This window comes from Helicoverpa armigera, chromosome 26, assembly GCF_030705265.1.
Source record: "Helicoverpa armigera isolate CAAS_96S chromosome 26, ASM3070526v1, whole genome shotgun sequence".
Classification (NCBI taxonomy): Eukaryota; Metazoa; Arthropoda; class Insecta; order Lepidoptera; family Noctuidae; genus Helicoverpa; species Helicoverpa armigera.
In genome coordinates this window covers 7,491,402-7,511,623 of record NC_087145.1, presented here as the reverse complement: position 1 = coordinate 7,511,623, position 20,222 = coordinate 7,491,402, and the positions used below count along the sequence as shown (strand labels likewise).

Below are 20,222 nucleotides of genomic sequence, written 5' to 3'. Positions count from 1 at the left end.
TGACGTCATATCGACAATTCCAGGAATCAAGCATTCAAAAACGCAGCAGCGCCAAACTTTGCGCATTAGAAAAGTTTGTCGGATTCATCGTAAGGAAGGCACTCACAGTCTTAATTTTGTATGTATCAAAAAAAAAATTGTTCGCCGGCCTGGGGACTATATTGGTATAGGAATCAATAAAAGACAGATATAGTTTAAAAATAACGTAAGTTTATTACATGTAATGAAATAAAAATATAATATTATAAACTTTTATTCTGTTACATGTATAAATGATTCCGTGCTGCCGAGCGGATTGCCCGTCATATTTTGGTAATATATTCAACCTCGATTATAATTATATATCCATAAACCGAACAATAGTGACGTGAAGATCGCCAGTCAAGAATTAAAATACCTATTAATCATTATTTTTTATTTAAATTGAAATCACGTCACCATTGTTAATTAAACGCAGGTTTTTAAATGCGCCATCTTGCATTTTATAATTTGGCGCCAATTTTTTTTTTGTTTTTATTTTTTTACGCCTATTAAAATTTTGAATGTTTGGTCATTCAAAAACCTCCGTCGACCACTTCATAAGTATTACAAGCTACACATTGACACCACAGCGACTTTAATCTAACTGTATGAATCATACCAACAAAAGCTGGGTGGACGAAAATCAAAAAAATCCAGAAAAATCCTGTCAACCCAACTTTTTCGAGAAAGTACAACTAAGAAATTTTTTAACTTGTTATTTCCTTATTACCAAAAATATAATATATTATTATGGCTGAGTTTTCAAAGATACGATAAATGTCTATCATTAATAATAAATTTCGTGTTGTTTTAAACTCTATATTATAGCCTAAGGACTTATATTAAGACGATTGCAACACTTAGAGTTCGCAATGTGTCATACATCGCGGCCCGAGTACATAATGGCGAATTCTGGGCTTATTGCGACGTACATTGACAATTTATCTAGCTACGTAGAACTTCTGCTGTGTCCCGAACAAGCAATGGATCTGATAGCACTCCTGTAAGCCATTATGTACGAAAGCCTTCAAGAGATCTGTATTTTGATTTTATTTTTTTGAAATGTTCTTTTTGATTCGTGCGCAAAACTCACTGATATGTATGCTAAAGTCAATTAAAATTACTGCAAAATAATGTCATGTAGTTAAAACTTTTTTGTTTGGTACAGTCAGCCGCGTGATACTAGGACATTCATACATTTGTCTTATTTACTTAATATTCAAAACATACGTACGACTGACACTGTATACCATTATTTAAATAAAGGAAGCGCACATTAAGATGATTAAGAATATTAATTATTACCAATATAATGTTTGTAATTAATTATTTTGTAACATAAAAACAAAAAGAACATCACAAAATTAGCTAGAACACCAACAGTGGCAGGAATAGCTTGTCATAGATTTAAAATGATACACTGGATTTATTTGAATAAGGACAAATTAACATACCTTTAGAAACCTTCAAATACAGCAAAAAATGAGTTTGGATATCCCTCAAGTTTTTTTTTTTTTAAACATGATGTTATTTTTATTCTAGTGCTAATTTCGGTAATTGCGGTAAAAATATCGCCACAAATATACAATACACAACCAAGACTAATAAAAATATTTCTCGAATTCCTTCCGAAATTGTCATTTTTCAAATAAATCCAGCATTTGGGCCGACTGTACGTGAAAAAAAAATCTATTTTTATTTGGTGAAAGCGTAGACTGCCGTTCTAGAAATCTGCTCAGAAACACCGCCATAAAACTATTGTAAAGTCGCTGTTTTTTTATACAAAAAGAATTAATTTAGAACAACTACACAAGCTATAAGACTGTAAGGGATACAATTGTAGCAGACATTTTTACGAATAATGTTTGAAAATGACTCAGCCAAAAAGAGAGAATTTGTTCTAAAAATCCTCGAAATTATCTATCTTACACAATACACAATGTATTTACGATACTGAGAACAATAGTGTCAAATATAACCCAAATAGGGAAATACCACAAAGAATATTACAACGATACAATTTCGGGAAGATGTTGGCAAAATCAGCTAAGTAAAATCCGATAAAATATAAACTAACCGGCGGTGTTCAAAGCAATAAAAAATAATGATTGTGCTAAGAAAAATAATAGCAACAAACAAATCTAAAATCGTCAAACAGCAATTATTCTAAGTACAGATTTTATTTTATTTAAATATATATTTCTCAACCTCTTTCGACGAATTGACTTATTTTTTTCCATTCACACAAAACAAGGGAAGAAATGAAAATCACAGTTTTGTTACTAAAAACACGCCAATTCTTTCAACAGGTAACATTGGCGAGAGCATAGACAATCTATGTTAGTGTTGCCAACAACGAAAAATATGGGTTGGGTCAGAAATAAACCGGCTGTGAGAGAACGTGCAAAGTTTCGAACTTTTGAGGTAGAAAGAATATAATTGATATTAGAGACAGATATTATCAATTTTGAATAGTGGAACTGTATAATTGCTAGAACCATGAGCAACATATTCGAAGAAAAAGTATTTAAAAAATATCTAATTGAACTACTGTCTTTAAAAGCAGCTGCTCAGTAAGTTCTTGAATATAAAAGGAATATATTAAATATGCAAATAAAATAGCCGTTATTCCGCCCAACCCAGTCGCCACGAGAGGGAGATCGACAATCCACAATGACACATTGTTTCGAGTACAACTAAAATCATATTAATAAAAAAAAATTAAATACCTATGAGATATAATGATGACTTCAGTCCGACGAGTCGGGCTCATATTAAGTTGGATTTAAACTATGGGACAGATAGGATATTTACAAAATGCTATCTCGCTCACTCACACCGCGTGTGTTGCCAGTCCACAAAAAACCCCCACTAAAGAGGTCATGTTAGTCTATGATACATACAAGTATTATTTTTCGAAAGTTATTTTTTAAGAGTAGCATACGTCTTTAATGTTAACATCTAATATTTAAATGTTCGTTACATAAAATTGCAAGTTATTACATTTGTAATTTTACAAGTAATTTATATTGAGTATTAAACGGTGATGTTTATATTTCTTAAAAGTACAAGTACATTATACATTTTAAACACCATCATGCAATATTATTGAACTGTAATTTCAGTATTTTTTGTCCAAAATTACTTGTAATATTAGACATGGAATAAATTCGCATCATTCCTACACAAAGAGCCGACTGCCCGAGAAACATTGTTATACCGACTCCTTTCAAACAGAGGTTATTACTTAGCTTCCAGCTATAATCGCCTTCCAGTCTAGATCTCGAGCAGTCAGCCTAGACGCAACTAGGGCCAACATCCCCTAACTAACTTCTAAAGCCATGAACAACTATTTCGAAAAACTTTCGCCTCATTTCCACATCGCACACCTAAATCTAAAGAGGGTAACTCAAAAAATCACTTTTCTCAGAAAAAACGAAAAACTGATCTTTCCTTACTTGTGAAGAAGTGTATTTTATATAGTAAAATGGTTTTTGTACGCATCCAGAACATATTTTTAAATGGTAGATTGTTTGTATGTATAACTTAAAAAACTCGATTTTTGAGTTGACCCCCTTTTAAGTCTAAGTGTGCGATTATCATCCCTAGTTACGCCCCCCAACATCCGAGCCTAAAACCCTACATTTTACAACGATTTCTTGAACACTTCCAATCTAACGCCGCTAATCTTAAGCATAGACATTTAAGAGAAGCCACATTCCTATATAACCTTAACATTTTTCCAACACACCGAAACGACAAAGTTTTTTAACCATTAAAATTACATGCATAGTATTTTTTAAATTTTAAATACATATATATTATATTTAAAGCGTTTTCTGTTCGCCGCCTCGGGGAAATCTGAGCATCATTTTTTTTTAATTTCTAAATTGGCAATAGTCTGTGGTCCATTGTGATATATATTTTTTAACTTTTTTTTTCAATAAAAACGGGCAGCGAACTTCTGTATGATTACAGACTGGCTTTGGTTGGTATTTCTCGTTGTCTGTGGTCTAATGCAGACATATACATATATGTAGATTGATCTAAGTTTAGCTAGGCTGTCCAAAATATTTTCAAACTCTGCCTAAAATCTTTACCGTCTTGTGATGATTTAAATAAATTCGTGGCAACCTATTTTACCTGTGCCTTTTAAATATTATACTTTAAATATCAGCTCAGTACATTTATAAGATTTAAGTTATCCAATACGACATTATAGACAGTTAAGAGAAAACAGACAATCATAATTAGCATTTGCTTAATTTCCATCTCTTTCTTGCATTATATAGTCTGACAGTAGAGTGAAAGAGAGGGAAAAAGCTAACTATAGTCTGTTTGTCTGGACATCCAAGTTGGGTTTCTAGTAATATGGATAACAACATTGATTATTATGTATTTACAAAATCTCAATTATAGTGGACACAATATAGAGTAGTTTAAAATGTAAAGTAATTGTTATAGCAGACTAGATTTGCATTGAAGTACTATTAAAACCTTTACTTAGAAGTCCATAAAAGAAAAAAGTTAAAGTATGCGTCCACACATTGATAAATGAGTCATATAAATTGGACACAATAAGAAGTTGAAATTCACTTGAACATTTACCAGATTAAGGCTCGGTTTCACTGGCTACCGACAGTGTCATTTAGTTATATATTATTATAGATAAAGACTGCTTATAATTTCTGCCAGATATTGCTAACTTCCTGAAAGGCTACCAAAGCCAATCAGCAACCAGTGCAACCAGCCACAAAAATACCACATAAAAAAAAAGAACCAATGGCAACACTGAATACAACTGTCAAACCAGTGTGACATTAGACCACAAACAAACCGTTTAGACACACAAGGCAGTGAGCAGTGAGCAAGTGTTATTTATCTGTGGTGTTGTGTGTTATAACTCCATGTCGTGGGCCTCGTCGTCGCTGAACTCGCTCATGGAGCTCTCGGTGTCGGTGTTGGCGCCGTTGGCCCGCGCGGCGCCGGAGGCGGCGGGGGTGGCGCCGCCCATGCCCGTGATGGCGTCTTTTTCGAGGAGAGCCTCTTCTGTTGCGAATCTTCGGACGTAGTCTGAAAGCGGGGTTGTTTTTGAGTGGAGATTACAATAATATAAACGAGATCTTCTTTCAAGTCTATCAAGTCTTTGAACTTTTTTATTCCAGAGATAATTTTAACCCGTCTTTAAACCTGTAATTGAAGTGTGTTACTGGAAAGAATGGTATAGACTATAGATAGAGAGAATCACGAGTCTTTTTCCAAAGACACTTCTCTATACTAATATTATAAAGAGGAAAACTTTGTTTGTTTGTTTGGTTGTAATGGATAAACTAAAAAACTAATGGACCGATTTTAAATATTCTTTCACCATTAGAAAGCTGTTATCTGCGAATAACTAAGGTTGACTGGAAAGAATGCCTATGGCATTAAGTCCGCCTATGTAATATTTTTGTTGCATAAAGCTTAAATAAATAAATAACATAGGCTATATTTTATCCCGGTGCGAGCAGTAGCTCCCACAGGACGCGGGTGAAACCGCGGGAAAACGGCTATTATTTAATAAAATAACATGACTAGCCTGGATTTTAATTATAATTAGTTAGATAGAAAATATAACTAGATTTTTTCAGACATCTGTAATAAGTAATTCTATGTCATATAGACTAGAAAACCTGACCGACCCTTGAAAACAGGACTCCTCCCCCAAATTCAATCAACCCGCTAAAGTATTTCCAGAATTTTCCCCACTCTCTCAACATTTCACCATTTCCCCAAATCACCAGTCCATCAAAGCTGGCAAGATCACAATACTACGCACGAACATACACATTAATACACAAGTGTATAGTATTTGGCTAGCAGCCATATTTGCACTCGTCAATGGGAAAATATAGTACGCTCTATGATCAGAAAATATAGATATATGTTGGAACAGCTGATTGTAAAATATAGTGGTATGAACTAAATTTTTTTTATATGTACCTAAGTCTTGTAAAGCTAAAAAGTTGGTTTGTTTGAACGCGGTAATATCAGGAACTACTAGACCGGTTTGTGAAAATTCTTCCAGTCTTAGTTAGCCAAATTATCGAGGAAGGTTATATAGTACTTTTGACCGGGTATGGGAAGTAAGTCTCGCGGGCCCGGGTCAAACCGTCGGCAAAAAACTAGTTAATGTCAAAGTAATGTTATGAAGAGGATTTTATGTTTCTTTGTTCTAACTAAACTACTGAACCGATTTAAAAACTTTTTTCACTGGTGGAAACCGGGACTATCCCCGAGTACCATAGGCTTTATTTTATCCAGGTACAGGAAGTCAGTTTTCACTGGACGCGCGTAATTATACATACAAGGAGAAAAATCCTATTGGTCAATTTTAATCATCCACTCCAGAACTTTGCTACGCAATAACTATTCAATGTCATTAATGTTGAAAGTGAATATTATTTATATGTTTTAGACATGTTTATAGCTTACACGTGTCCCTTCATGGAGTGGCTTCCAGACCTAATTTAGATACTACATTGTTTAGCTTTTACTGCAATGTTTATCTTCTTTGTTTGGTTAGGGGGGGAGATTAGAGATTTTGTATGTAATTACCCGAACGGCACCGAAACTACTGAACCAATAAAAAAAACTCGGCAAGCTACTCTACTCCCGGATGGCAGGCTATACTTATTCCGGAGACAAGAAGTAGTGCTTACGAGATGCGGGTGAAACTACGGGAAAACGGCTAGTGTATATGCAAATCAATTAACAACCGGGGACACCACAGCCGCCTTTACAATCATTAGAACAACGACGAGGTAATCTATTGTAAATATAAAAGTGCAAGTTGGAAGCGAACAAATTTTGACAGCACTTGAAGCGACTGCTAGAATTTTCTGCACTTATGATTAGTATATATTTGCACGAAGTGCTTTTCTTAGTTAGATTTCATGCAGTTGCAATCAGCAGCTCGTTTCCAACTTGCCAAAGATGGTAATTAATGTGAATACCTGATACTTTCTTCTTGTACTCCTCAAGTTTGTACACGGCAGCCGCGTCGCCGTTCAGAGAGGATAATAACGAACAATCCCTACAATATTATATATATAACAATTACAGATAATTACCTGATACTTTCTTCTTGTACTCCTCAGGTTTGTACACGGCAGCCGCGTCGCCGTTCAGAGAGGATAATAACGAACAATCCCTACAATATTATATATATAACAATTACAGATAATTACCTGATACTTTCTTCTTGTACTCCTCAGGTTTGTGCAGGTACATGGCGGCCGCGTCGCCGTTGAGAGGGTCGATGGGGTTCGGGTACGTCAGCAGCTGCGGCAGGAACGACTCGAAGATGTTCGACAGGTCTGGAAGACAGTAGGAAATATATTAAATAAGAAACATTTTAATATTTGTTGGTCTTGAGGTCTTGTAAAATGATTCATATAATTAAGAAATCATTTCAAGGCCCTAAATGCTAAATAAATAGGCATAGGCAGATTAGAAATTATTGTAAACGGAAAAAAGATGACAACGAATTGAAAATTCCTTCTGTTTGTTGCGAAGTCGAAAAGCAGATTTTCAGATGGGCATTCTGAACTGGACTGAAGCAAAATTGAAAGTGCTTTTATCAGACAGTAACATACTTAATCTCAGCTGCAGAGAGAGAGGAGAGCAGTTTTTTTTTATGATCACTTACACAGAATCCCACTAAAATAGGGTAGCTTCAAAGGTTCACTCAATGATTCAGATCCAATAACTTCATAAAAATCATTATCCTACTGTTTATAAAAACACAACCAATAATTGTACAATGACAATAAATATAAAGCCATCAAGGAAAACCATAATCAACATTAATACCGGAACCTTCATAATTACAAATACAATTACTTATTGTATAACAGTACAATGTCATAGTAAGGCAAGGTACAGGATTTTTTATTACCATTACATCCACAATGTAACCTCAGGATAAATCAGTATCCGTCTAGCCTTTTCCCAACTATGTTGGGGCAAACTTTGTTTTTTTTTTTTCCCAACTATGTTGCATAGAAAGTCTACCTATTCAATTTCCGCAATAGTTACCTGAGCAGAGGCTAGATTGGTTATCAGGTTTTCAGGATTTAAGTATTAGTAAACGACTACCAAAGAGACATGGGGGAACTCGTCATGACATGATGGTCATCTTAAGGATGCCCTTACAATCAACTCCTTTGACATTCATATGCAACAAGCCCAGTTAGATTCGTTTATTAAGATAAGCCAAATTAAATGAGCACTTTTTCACGTAAAATTTCTTTGGACAGCACCAACAAAAACGACCCCCTTTCACCGCTTCCTAGTGTCACGGTTCGGAAGAAAAATGATGAACCAACTTCCCAATAAGACATCTTTAGCAACTAAAGATAAACCACTAGGGAGTGGGAAAAAGAAAAACAGATTAAACTACACTAATATTATAACGAGGAAAACTTTGTTTGTTTGGTTGTAATGAATAGGATCAAAAACTACTGGACCGTTTTGAAAAATTCTTTCACCATTCGAAAGCTACATTATCCACGAGTAACATAGGCTATATTTTATCCCGGTACGGGCAGGAGTTACCACCGGACGCGGGTAAAACCGCGGGAAAACGGCTAGTAAAATATACATATAAATAAATCAATCTCACCATAAAGAGCAGTCCAAGCCTGATTGATGACATCCAAACACACGGTTCCCGAGACCTCGTCGATGTTAGGATGGTAGACCTTGTTCATGAACCCAATGGACGGAGACTTGAAAGGGTAGTGATCGGGGAGGTGCACGCGCACCCGCCATACGCCGCCCTCGTACGGTGCTGGAATTGGGAAGTGAATCAATCAGGTGGTATATTGAATCAATCATATCATAAATGTAGATGTATAATTGGAAGCGGTATTTAATTTTACAAATGAGGATTTTTTTATATTTTATGAAAATGTTTGCATTAAAGAATATGTGATGCTGGTTATGTGTTAAATTGTATGTTTCAATAAATAATTACGAGCAAATAAAAGAATGTTGATATTCAAAGTAATGTCATTGCAATCTTTAATACATTTTTGCGTCTGGTTTATATTCTGAATCAATCAAATCATTTAGAAAACAGTCACTCTTATTATGAATCAATCAAACCATTTACAATACAAGTCAATCACGCTCATCCAGAATCAATCAAAAAAAAATCAATAAAAAACAGTAATACTTACTGCCTGGTGGGCCGAAGAATTTCACGCAGAACTCGTTGAGTCCTCCCAATATAGTCACCTCATGTTTACTTTCGATACTGTAGCGTAAATGTTAAGGAAATACGGTAGAATAACAATCGGGAAGAAATAACACAGTATGTAACAATATATGGAAGAAAATGTGAAGGGGTTTCTAGGAAAATTCTGAGGGAAATATGCTTAGGAATCATGGTGTATATGTATTGAGAAAAAAAACATAAAAGATTAAGAAAGGGTTGTGATAAATGTGATAATAATGCGTCATTTTTTGACATTATACCTAAACAATAATTTATAAAAAAATATTCCTCATTTTAGTCTGATTCTTTGGTAAAAAATTGTGATAAGTATAATAATATCATCATAATTGCATATTTCTACGCCTTCAGGCATTCATTTCATTGCAATCTGTGACTCAAAAAATAAGACATTTTTTATTGTTGTCCGAAATAAATGTATTTTATTTATTGTTGACAAATAAAAGTGATTTGATTTGGGATAAGTATAGCAAAAACAAGTTTTCTCTAAAGTCACCTAATTCTCCAACCAAAATTTTAACATCGTCCCTACATTATTAAAATCTTCTAATTATAGAAGACAGGTTAATTAGAAGTTAATTTTAGCCATATCCCAAGCTAAAGTCAGTCGTCCACCAATCTTTTAGTCAGTCAACTGGTAATGACACCCTGGTGAATTAAAAGGGCATAATCTAAATGAAACCCCATAATGTGAAGTAACTATGAATAGCATTTCGAAAATGGGCATGGCATTTTATTTGTAGTTTCATTAGTTAAACGTATTTTATTTTTGGTTGATTGCGCCTGTTAAGCAAGTTTTTTTTAAATGCATCTAGTCACTAGATGCATACTAGATTCTAGTGTGACGTTATAGGAGCCTGAAAAGGCCTATTTGAAATAAAAACATTTGACTTTGAAATAGCCAATTTATTGAGGTAGGCCTTGCAGGATTCTTATCCGGGTGCGCCGAGTCGTTCCCACATCACGCGCAGGTGTCAGCTAATAACTTGTTAAGATTATCATCAAATTAATTTCCTAAGCTGTTCGAGAAAAAATAGCTTTTCGTAGCCCGTATTTATACCCCATTGAAAGCTATTCATTAAAATAAGTTTTAGTAACAAATAACTAGTAACACTGTAGTAGGCTACTGGCTTACTTAATAATGTTTTGTTTAGATACTCCTACTAATTAATTTTTAATTGCATCCTGCAAATGGTAGATAAGTGGTAACAAGAGCACCAGTCGAACGTGAAGGTTTTGTGTTGAAGTAAAAGCTTGCTGTATTCAGTAATACCTACTCATTATACAAATTCATTATTTTGTATAAATCTATACTAACATTATAAAGTTGAAAAGTTTGTTTGCTTGAACGCGTTAGTTCGATGAGCCTTGTATCTAGGAAGGCATGCACAGGCTTATACTTTTTATCCGTTAGCATGCTCAAGCTAGTCAATTTATAAATATGATAACAATATGGGCCAATATGCTTATCAATATCCCTTAAAGATACCATGATCGGACGATGCACCCCCATTATTTCCCTTTCTTATTTTGGAGTAGTCCCTTAAAGTTATTTCTTAAAAACAAAATTACGACCACAATCATGGCATCAAGATATAACAACGATATTCATATCTATTCTAATAAACATATGGACCATTTTGCCAAAAATGGGTTCCTACAGGCCGCAGTAAAAAGTCCAAAAATATTTTACGTTACAAAAATCGTCCTACTGGGTCATAACGACGAGGAGTTAGCAGACATAATCTTATCATCCTTATCGTCACTTCCTTTTTGTGCACCTAATATACAAAGGACTGTTATTTCTATCCCGGAAACTCTTGTTATGGTGTTGTCGCTTTTACTGGGTCAACTTGTCATGATGTGTTTTAGGAGCTCATAACAATATGAAAGTTTCCTGTCTTTCTGATTGCCAGAAAAGGTTTTCGAGTTTTCTACAGACATCTAGCTGAGTATTAAGGTTTCGTTACTAATGTATATTCCGTTTTTATGTTAGAGCTTAGAGCTTCCAAGAAAATTGGATTAGCCCGTCAAAAAAGCGGAATATGTTTCGTATTTTATTAGGACATACATATTTTTCTTAGGCTCTTTGCTGATGCCATTTTTAACAAAACATATTATTCCATGGATTTTTCAAGTTGCTACAAGGAACAAACATTGGCACTACTATTAACTCGAGTACCATATGCCTGCCACGGAAAACTCAATTGACAGAAGAATACCCGACACGACAGCACCGACTTATCGTCTACTCTACCCTGATAACAATATCTACGCATTTTTACAAAACACGATAGTAAGATAACACAAGTGTACGTAGCGATAGACGAGTAACGCTTGGTCATACTACGAGTGTTTGTGACAATCTCGGAAGATAAGATATGGGAAACAACAACAGATAGGTGCAGATGGACCCTGGACTGGCGTGTGAAATGTTGCTGTTTACTTAGGAAGTCCACTTTAAAAGACGTTCAGGATTGAATCGGAAAAAAAGTCTCGACACTAGGGCTCGTTAGGTAATTAAAGTCTACAGTTCAATTTAAAAAAAAAGATTTTAAAACAAGGTTTCTCAGAAGCTATTCAACTTTGGATGCAAACTCTTCAAAACTAAAAGCACAATATGGCGGGATCTTAGTACCCAGAAGATGCCAAAAAGGCGTTATTTAAAGTCATGTTCTATGAGGTTATTTTCTGCATTACAGTTTTAAATAAAATGGCAATTAACCCAAGTTATTGGACCTATTCGCGTGCGAAAATCACAATTAACATGACAAAATAAAATCACTTCACTACCATTATATTCGGTCATTCGATTCCACCAATAGAATCGATACAAAATGTCGAAATCGCAACCCGCCTGTTGCCGGGCGATGCAAATGATTGGTAGGTGTATCTACATGCATGCTATTAATTATGTAAGTGTACTGCAGACGGCTGTCAATCGATTTTGTCTGCTCTTTGTCTGAAACTAGAGTGGCCGAGTATGGAGGTTGGGGACCCGAGCTTTCCAGTTTTGAATGCGGGATGGGAGTAATGTGCTGGCAACTTATGATTGCGTGGTACTTGCGTTCGTGGTTTTTTATGTAGGAACTGAGAAAAATAAAATAAACCCCACAGTCAAACCATTGAAATTCTTTGTAATAAGCGTGTTAATAAGTAAATGAAATTGCGAACACTTCGCGTTTTACTAAATGTTACATGGACAAATAGTGTCAATAATAGCGGATATGAGAGGGTCCATTAATATTACAATATCAATGCTAGGATAAATGCTATAATATTCGCACCAGTAACTGGTTTGCAAAGCCTGTAAACATTACTTTGCATAAATATTTGAGTTAACTTGCGACAGAGTGACTCATAGACGCATAATTGGTAACGTGAATTATTTACTAGTATTGGTCAGCCACAATGTCAGGCATGACGTCATTAAGAGAAAAAACTGCAATAGTAAAAACAGTTCAAAAGTTAATTCAGATGTTGATAACGAGAGCAGTAATGGAAATAAAATAACATTGGTGAATGTCAGTAACTCAGATTGAAAAATGTAAATGAGAAATACGAATTGCAAAAATGATGATATTGTCATTACAATTGGACGAGTGGTAGTACAAAAATAAACATGACCAATAAATGAAATGTTATGCTGAAAAACGTCGCCTTAAAAGCGGCGATCCTTTCTGAAGGTATGAATAAAATATCGCGAAAGTTTTCCGAAGATGCTTTTGTATTCAAGAAAACTCTCTGGAATCGTCTAAAATAACCACAAAAGTTCTAAGAAATTACTAAACTATTAATCAGAATTCACTTACACCAAATCAGTAAATTGAGGTGTATGAACTTTAGGGTCAAATGATATGGGGAGCAACAAAACAGCTAGCTCAAATTGATTGCCAAAACGATGAAAATATGGGGGATTATATCTCAGAGCACTTAACCAATCGAAGCCGCTAAGAGCACATACTCTATGCGAAAATCTGCCAATTAATACAAGGGGGCAATGCATCAAATAGGGATAGCTCACTCATGCATTCTTGACCATATCGTTAACATACGCAAGAGTGGAGCTCTCGTACCCTTAGCAGAGCAGAAGGCATATTGCTATGCCTCTCTGGCGTCTCCGGTTTGCAAAATTCTCAAAAGAATTTTATTTTTTACAATTTATCGTCTAGTCGAGGGCGTAACAGGTGGGGTTGACAAATTGGGATCCTTTACTGACTAGACAGCCTCTTAGAAAAGTCAATGGCCGGCAATTGAGATGAGAGTGCAGTTTCGAATCGGGAGATCGAAAGTGAAGGAGTTTTCAATTTGTTTCTTATTTGAAAATTGGTATGATAGATTTTCTTTGAAGTCTGAGCCAATACAGCCTCGGGTTTAATTTTTAAAACGATTTTTGTTGGTAAGTTCACTAAGCAAAAATGTTTTGATGAGATAGAAACTTCTGGTAAAACGGAAACGGAAGCTTTTAACAGCAAACCAGTCGCGTGGCAACAAATAATTTCTTCTATCAATGAAAACCTTACACTATCGAATACATTAATTAAAAAAAAACAATTGCCTAATTCGCGCTATCTATAAAAAACGTGAGTTATAACAATAACAGAATGCACTTGTGAAATATGCAGTCAAATAGTCGTGACAAAATAATTTACCGAAACGTAGTCATTAGGACTTATGTGGCAATAGTTCTGAGCCTTTTACCGACCTCCAAAGTGCAGTAGTGTTTTAGAAAACCTGTGTTTATTATGGTTTAGTGTTTACTATAATATATCATCATCATCGGACTGGCAAGCGTAGAACGTCCACCAACAAGGTGGACAGACGATCTTATAAAGGTCGCCGGAAGACGCTGGATGCAAGTCGCCTCCAACAGGTATCTGTGGAGATCTAAGGGGGAGGCCTATGGTTCAGCAGTGACGTCCTATGGCTGAGATGATGATGATATATCATCAATATAGGGTGCGATTTTCTAGTGAAGTTGGACGGTTATTTGGTGAAAAGCTATCGGGATATCTAGTGACCTAATTAGACGTGGGGTTGTTTTGATCCTTGGAGTTTCATGTTATAGTAAGCTTGGCATGGTGTTTTTAAAAGTTCTACACTATTGGTACTTGGAAAATGCAGTAATCAGGATGACAAAGGGAGGATACACTTTTTTCTATACCCTCGAGCCAGGCTTTGAGAGGCTTAGAGAGAGCAATTTCATGCAGAGCATTCGCTAAAAAGAAGACGTAAAGTAAAAATACATGGAATAAAATAAACCACTGAAAAAGCAGTACCAATCGTAAATTGTACGTATATTTTAATACCGTCCACGGACATTATTGATTTTACTCGGAACGAATCCCGCAAGCTTTGCATCCTATTCATTACGTTTTCCAGGTATTGCAAATAGTTAGTGCAGTTTTTCAGGGCGTATCCTGTATTTGATGAAAACCTGATAGCGTGTAGTTTGAATTCTCTGAAACCTTTCAACAGTTTAAATTCAATTTTTCAACATTATCTGCCGTTTCTGCGCTAGTTATAAAAAAAAAGTTTCTTTGTACCCTAGAGCTCCGAAACTACTAAACCGATTTACAAAAATAAATTCTCTATTCCCGAGTAACAGGCTATATTGTATCCCAGTACGGACAGAAGTACCCACGGGACGCGGGTGAAACAGCTAGATAGAAAATACTTGCAATGTTGCCGAAAGAGATCGCACATAAATTTTTCCTTCAACTCAACAGCTGAATAAAAACGATTGCAGTAAATCACATTCCTTTCACTAATTAAAATCAAGACAAAGTAAATCCAGACAGTGTTAAAACTGTAGTTACATAAATCATCAATTAGCCTTAGACTAACCACAGTTATAAATTAGCATCATTCAGTCGGTCTGAGGCCCAATTCTGCTAAGTTAATAATGTCAAAATTGAATAGAAATTGAATGGCAATAGCAGTTGTAACCTTAGCGGGCAGTCTGTTACTAACATCGTCGTATTCTAATGACATTCGATTGGTTTGCGATTGGTCTATACGGTAGTTAGCCCTACAATCAAATTGCAATCGTAAATAATTTGCAGACAATATGATTCTTTATTGAAGCACAGAAACGGATAAAAACAATTATTTAAAAGAAAAAATAGCGGAATGCATACGCTTCAATCGTAATTGAGTCGTGATTGGATCTCAGTCGGATGTGAATCGTATGTCGTAAGTAAAATTAGTAGAATCGCGTCCCTGTTTAATTCAATATGCATTCGAGTAGTCTGTATCGAGTAAATCAATAGCCGACGCTAGGTGCGTGATAAACGCCGTAAAATCGTTTTATTGCACTGGAAGTTTTCCTAATAATGTTATTTTCGACAAGGTAGCAGTTTTTGGGGTGGTTAAATTCCTCCCAAAAGGAGAACGGTTATGGGATGCCATAAAATAGCCTGTGGAAAGGCGACAAAGAGTCAGCCAATATGAATTGATTTAGAAGGATCAGTTTTACTTATTAAGCCTAACAGTGTTGTGAGAATAATCTACCAGTTCCACCTACGTCTTTTCGGATTTAATCGGCGCACCCGGATAAAAATTATAAAATATTTTTCAAATCGCTTTAGTAGTACCTGAGAACAGGGCGTTTAGAATTTAAAAAAAGGCAATTAGCTACTTTTTACCCGGATACGTGTATGTATGTACTTAATAGTTTTCCGGGATGCGGGAGTAAATAACTTTGATGAGTTAAAGAGAGTTTGAGGTGGACCACCCTTACATGCTGCTAAGGGTAGTTGGTCTCACCAAGTATTCGCCTGATGGCAAAAGCTATGACGCTCGCATCTGTTGCCACGCCCCCTTTTCATATAAATATAGGCGTGTTGCATATAATATATATAATATTCATATTAACAACAATTTAACTTCATTACCATTCTGAGTGTATATGCCTATCGATATCACCACATCTGCCGAACATCCACATTTTTGGATCATTTTTTTTAATATTTAAATAAATCGTAAAGCAAACAAAGCTTGCCATCACATTATTACGTTTTCAATGTGTGACGCACGTGTAGACGCACATAGTACATATAAGTGAGTATACACGTCACAATATATCAACGATATGGCCCTGCCTGCGACTGCAAAGTTAATCGTGACTTCATGAGTAACTATAGGTAATCATTATAGCGAAAAGATTGGAGAACAAAAATGTTTTGGAGTTTATTCCACCATTTCTCACACACACACCATCATCTCCCGAGCCTTTTCCCAACTATATTGGGGTCGGCTTCCAGTCTAACCGGGTGCAGCTGAGTACCAGCGCTTTACAAGGAGCGACTGCCTATCTGATCTCCTCAGCCCAGTTACCCGGGCAACCCAATACCCCTTGGTTACACTGACATTTCTCACATACAAATAGCAGACATTTTCCTATATGTTTAGGAAGTGTCTATGTGCTATTGCTGGGAAGGATGGGCTTGGGAGCTCTTTTGTAAATGTTTTGCCGATCAAAATTTGCTGTTCTGCAGCCAAGTTTGAATAATCGACTCTGTATACTTTTTCATGTAGCTTCTTTGCTCACTCAAATTCTGAAATGTTCTAGATTTTTATTAAATTTATTTTATAGTAACTTTAACTACAATTTCAATTTGTGTCCTCTATTAAACCGCTCTTCAGACCATACTATTCGTAATGTTATTTTATATGTAAAAAGAAACAATGATAACAATTTTACAAGGTCACAATTACCACAAACAACAGTATTGTAATTATTACGATATCGGTAACGTATTTGATTACAAAATATATATTTATTACTAGTTTCCCTACTATTCCCATCATCAGGATAAAACGTGGGCTTGTATCCAAAGTTCCAACTATCTCTATGCCAAATTTCATCTCAATCGGTTCAGGTTTTTAGCGTGATTGCGTAACACACAGACGGTTACTTTCGAGAGAAAGTCGTTGTTTTTTTTCGAAAACCGACAATTTCTTTTTGAGCAATCTTTTGCGGTACAGTGCGCAAAGATGTAGCCTATGCCTAGAATAGGACTGCAGGTTTTTATTTTATACGAGTAATGGCAGTCATTACGGGTAGTCAGAAGCCAGTAAGTCTGATACCAGTCTAATCAAGGAGTAGGTATTAGGTTGCCCGGGTAACTGGATTGAGGAGGTCAGATAGGGCAGTCGCTCCTTGTACCAGGTACTCAGCTGAATCCAGTAAGACTGGAAGCCGACCCCAACATAGTTGGGAAAAGGCTCGGGAGATGATGATGAATGATGAAACTACGGGCGAAAGCTAGTTAACAATACGAGAGGAATTTGAACACGAAATGTATGCAGGTACTTGTATCTAATTACTTTTTTATTACAAAACAACAACACAAAAAGTTCTCTATGCCTTCATATTATTACCGTTAGAAAGCTGCTGCTTTTTTTGTTTCTTTTTAACAAGTCATGTGTGCTATGCTAGTTAATTTTGTTATTGTTTGAATTTTTTTTTTCGTTTTCAAGTTTTTTTTTTCCAAAGAAAAAAGACGTTTGGTTGACAAAAGAAAAATATTTTAAAATGCCATAAAATAGTATTCAGTATTGGAGAAACCATTTTTTTTTTTAATTTAAAGTTCATTTATCGAAAGAAAAAACTGTTTACGATTCGTAATGTTTTGTTTGTTTACAATTAAATAGGTACACAAAAAATATTTTTACTTTTTTATTACATAGTTTGAGATACTAATTTATTATTTTATTAATAATTAAGAGTCATTGATCTGTAACGTCTTTATTTTTATCTATCAAAATGATATTAGGTAGGTTACTGTGCATATTTTAACTAATTAATTTCAGTATCGGGCATAAGTTTGTTGAACTCAATGATTTTATCTCAGTTTTTTACAATGACTAAACAATTTTACTGTTTTATTGAACTATATAATTGTATATTATATTTCAGAATAGGGGTCAATTGTCTATGTTCTGTGTTTTTATTTCCAAAAAGGTTTTAAGCTTCTAGAAGAAAACAGAAAAAAATTAAAAGGCAATGGAGTTAATGAAAAATAATGAAAGATTTTAATTCAAGGAAATTAATTTCTTTCCACATATAAAATTATATGTAGGACTCAGTAATGTAATGGATATGAGTCTAGAAAATTTATTAATTTGGCTTGTAAGAAATTAATAAAAACTGAATATAATTTCAGAATAAATAAAATACCTACATTCTTACAGTTAGCCAAAATAAAAAAAAAGATTAGCAAATGCCTATTTATAAAGCAGATAGTGTTAATTAGAATAGTTTACTCAAACAAAACAAGTATGACTCATATTAGATTGTAAGAAAAATACAACCAGAGATATAATAAAATGACTGGCTACAATGGAAGTGGAAATAAGACTGGTTTATAAGATAAACTGGTAAACCACCCTGAATTTGCATGGCATAAATTAAATACAAAAACCTTGCTGACGAATCCCTCTACCTATTGGTGAAATTAGCATGTTGATCTTTTCCGTAGTTTTTGAATTTTAGTGTACTGGTACTCGCTGCACGTGTTAGACTGGAAGCCGACCCCAACATAGTTGGAAAAAGGCTAGGCAGATGAGATGAATAGCTTTTGAGTTTACCTTGAATAGAGAGATGCAGCACAGGATTTGTTTATTGATTAAAATTATATTATTTTGCTACGATAAAAGATTTTAGAGGAAGGAAGATTATCTATCATAGAATTAAATACTAAAGTTAACACCGGGATTGATGGCATTACACATTTTGGAGACTGTAGTGTTGAGATGGTTATATAGTTTGTGCTTGATAGACCGAGTACCTAGATACATTAAAGAGTTTGTATAGGCAATACATAAATAGTTATAGTTAGCTATGCATACCAATGATTTTTTATCAGAAAAAGTTTAGTTGATCTTGAATTGTTTATCATAAAAATTTATTTAATAAGCAGATAATAATAAAATTTTAAGATGTTCTTTTTCATAAACAACATGTTTTCAAGAAACTTCTTTGGTAAATATTTACACAGTTGTTTATGTGTAAGGAAGTTATATTTAGAGTGTACCTAAAAATATCAGAATGTTCCAAAACATTCTATATGAAATCAAAAGTATATCAATGAAAATGATGAGTATTTGAATACAAATATAAACTTGTTTGCTGACAAAAGATAATGCAACAAAGAAATAACAAGGGACAGTAAACCTCCATGCATTAACAATTAATTACGCATAATAGACTGTAATCCGTTGTTAATGCCCCAAGCCATAAACATAGAGAAAAAAAAATGCGCAATCGAGACCATGGCCTACATAGTGAATTACGAAATATACGCCACCTAGTATACGGAAGAGTTCTGCGCTAACGTAACGCACCTACCTACTAGTTTATCAACGCGTTATATATAGATACGTTGGCCCACGGAGACGTGAAAAGAATGCACGCTCCTTACCCAGACAAATAGGCAAAGGTCTACATCAATAAGAACCTTCAAATAAAATGTTATTAATAACTTTGCACGGGTGTACAACAAAGAAATGTTCATAAAAACACACCCCATATTGATTTTATAAAGGGTCGTGACAATCAGCTGACGGCCCTACCAGCTACTTATTTACATGGTGGCCCTCGAACGCAATAGGTTCTTTGTAATGACGATAACAAAGAAAGGATACAGTTTGATGACATCGGTGTCCATGCGTCGTTTCCCAGCGCTCGGTGACGACATCTTCGTGATCTATTACTAATAAATCACAATATCGAACACGAACACTAGAACAAACTCACACTAGACGCAGCGAAACCAATTTTTCGTCCACCAGCAGCAGTCAGAAAAATAACATTGTAGAAAAACAATGGACACAAACCATAGACTAAAATTTCGAAGATGATGTGTAATGAAATCGATGTTGCCCACTGGCAAAACGAGTAAAACTGTGGGAAAAG

At 35.0% G+C, this 20,222-nt stretch overlaps 1 protein-coding gene across 1 annotated transcript; it reads right to left on the bottom strand.

Moving 5' to 3' along the window:
* Window positions 1-190: 190 nt before the first annotated feature.
* On the bottom strand, window positions 191-20,192 carry LOC110372662 (ubiquitin-conjugating enzyme E2 H). The gene is made up of 5 exons (XM_021329555.3): window positions 19,952-20,192; window positions 9,246-9,322; window positions 8,687-8,854; window positions 7,251-7,379; window positions 191-5,094 (listed from the first exon to the last, which is right to left on the bottom strand). Exons 1-5 carry the CDS (start codon window positions 20,002-20,004, stop codon window positions 4,919-4,921), a joined length of 603 nt encoding a protein of 200 aa, XP_021185230.1. The 5' UTR covers window positions 20,005-20,192; the 3' UTR covers window positions 191-4,918.
* Window positions 20,193-20,222: the final 30 nt, after the last annotated feature.

Bases quoted from the DNA above. Each gene is read 5' to 3' on its own strand.
- LOC110372662 (XM_021329555.3), bottom strand. From the start codon at position 20,004: ATGTCGTCACCGAGCGCTGGGAAACGACGCATGGACACCGATGTCATC. The intron at 9,323-19,951 runs GTATCCTTTCTT...TTTACGCTACAG, and splicing joins GACACCGATGTCATCAAACT to TATCGAAAGTAAACATGAGG. The intron at 7,380-8,686 runs GTGAGATTGATT...ACTGTCTTCCAG, and splicing joins GGCTTGGACTGCTCTTTATG to ACCTGTCGAACATCTTCGAG.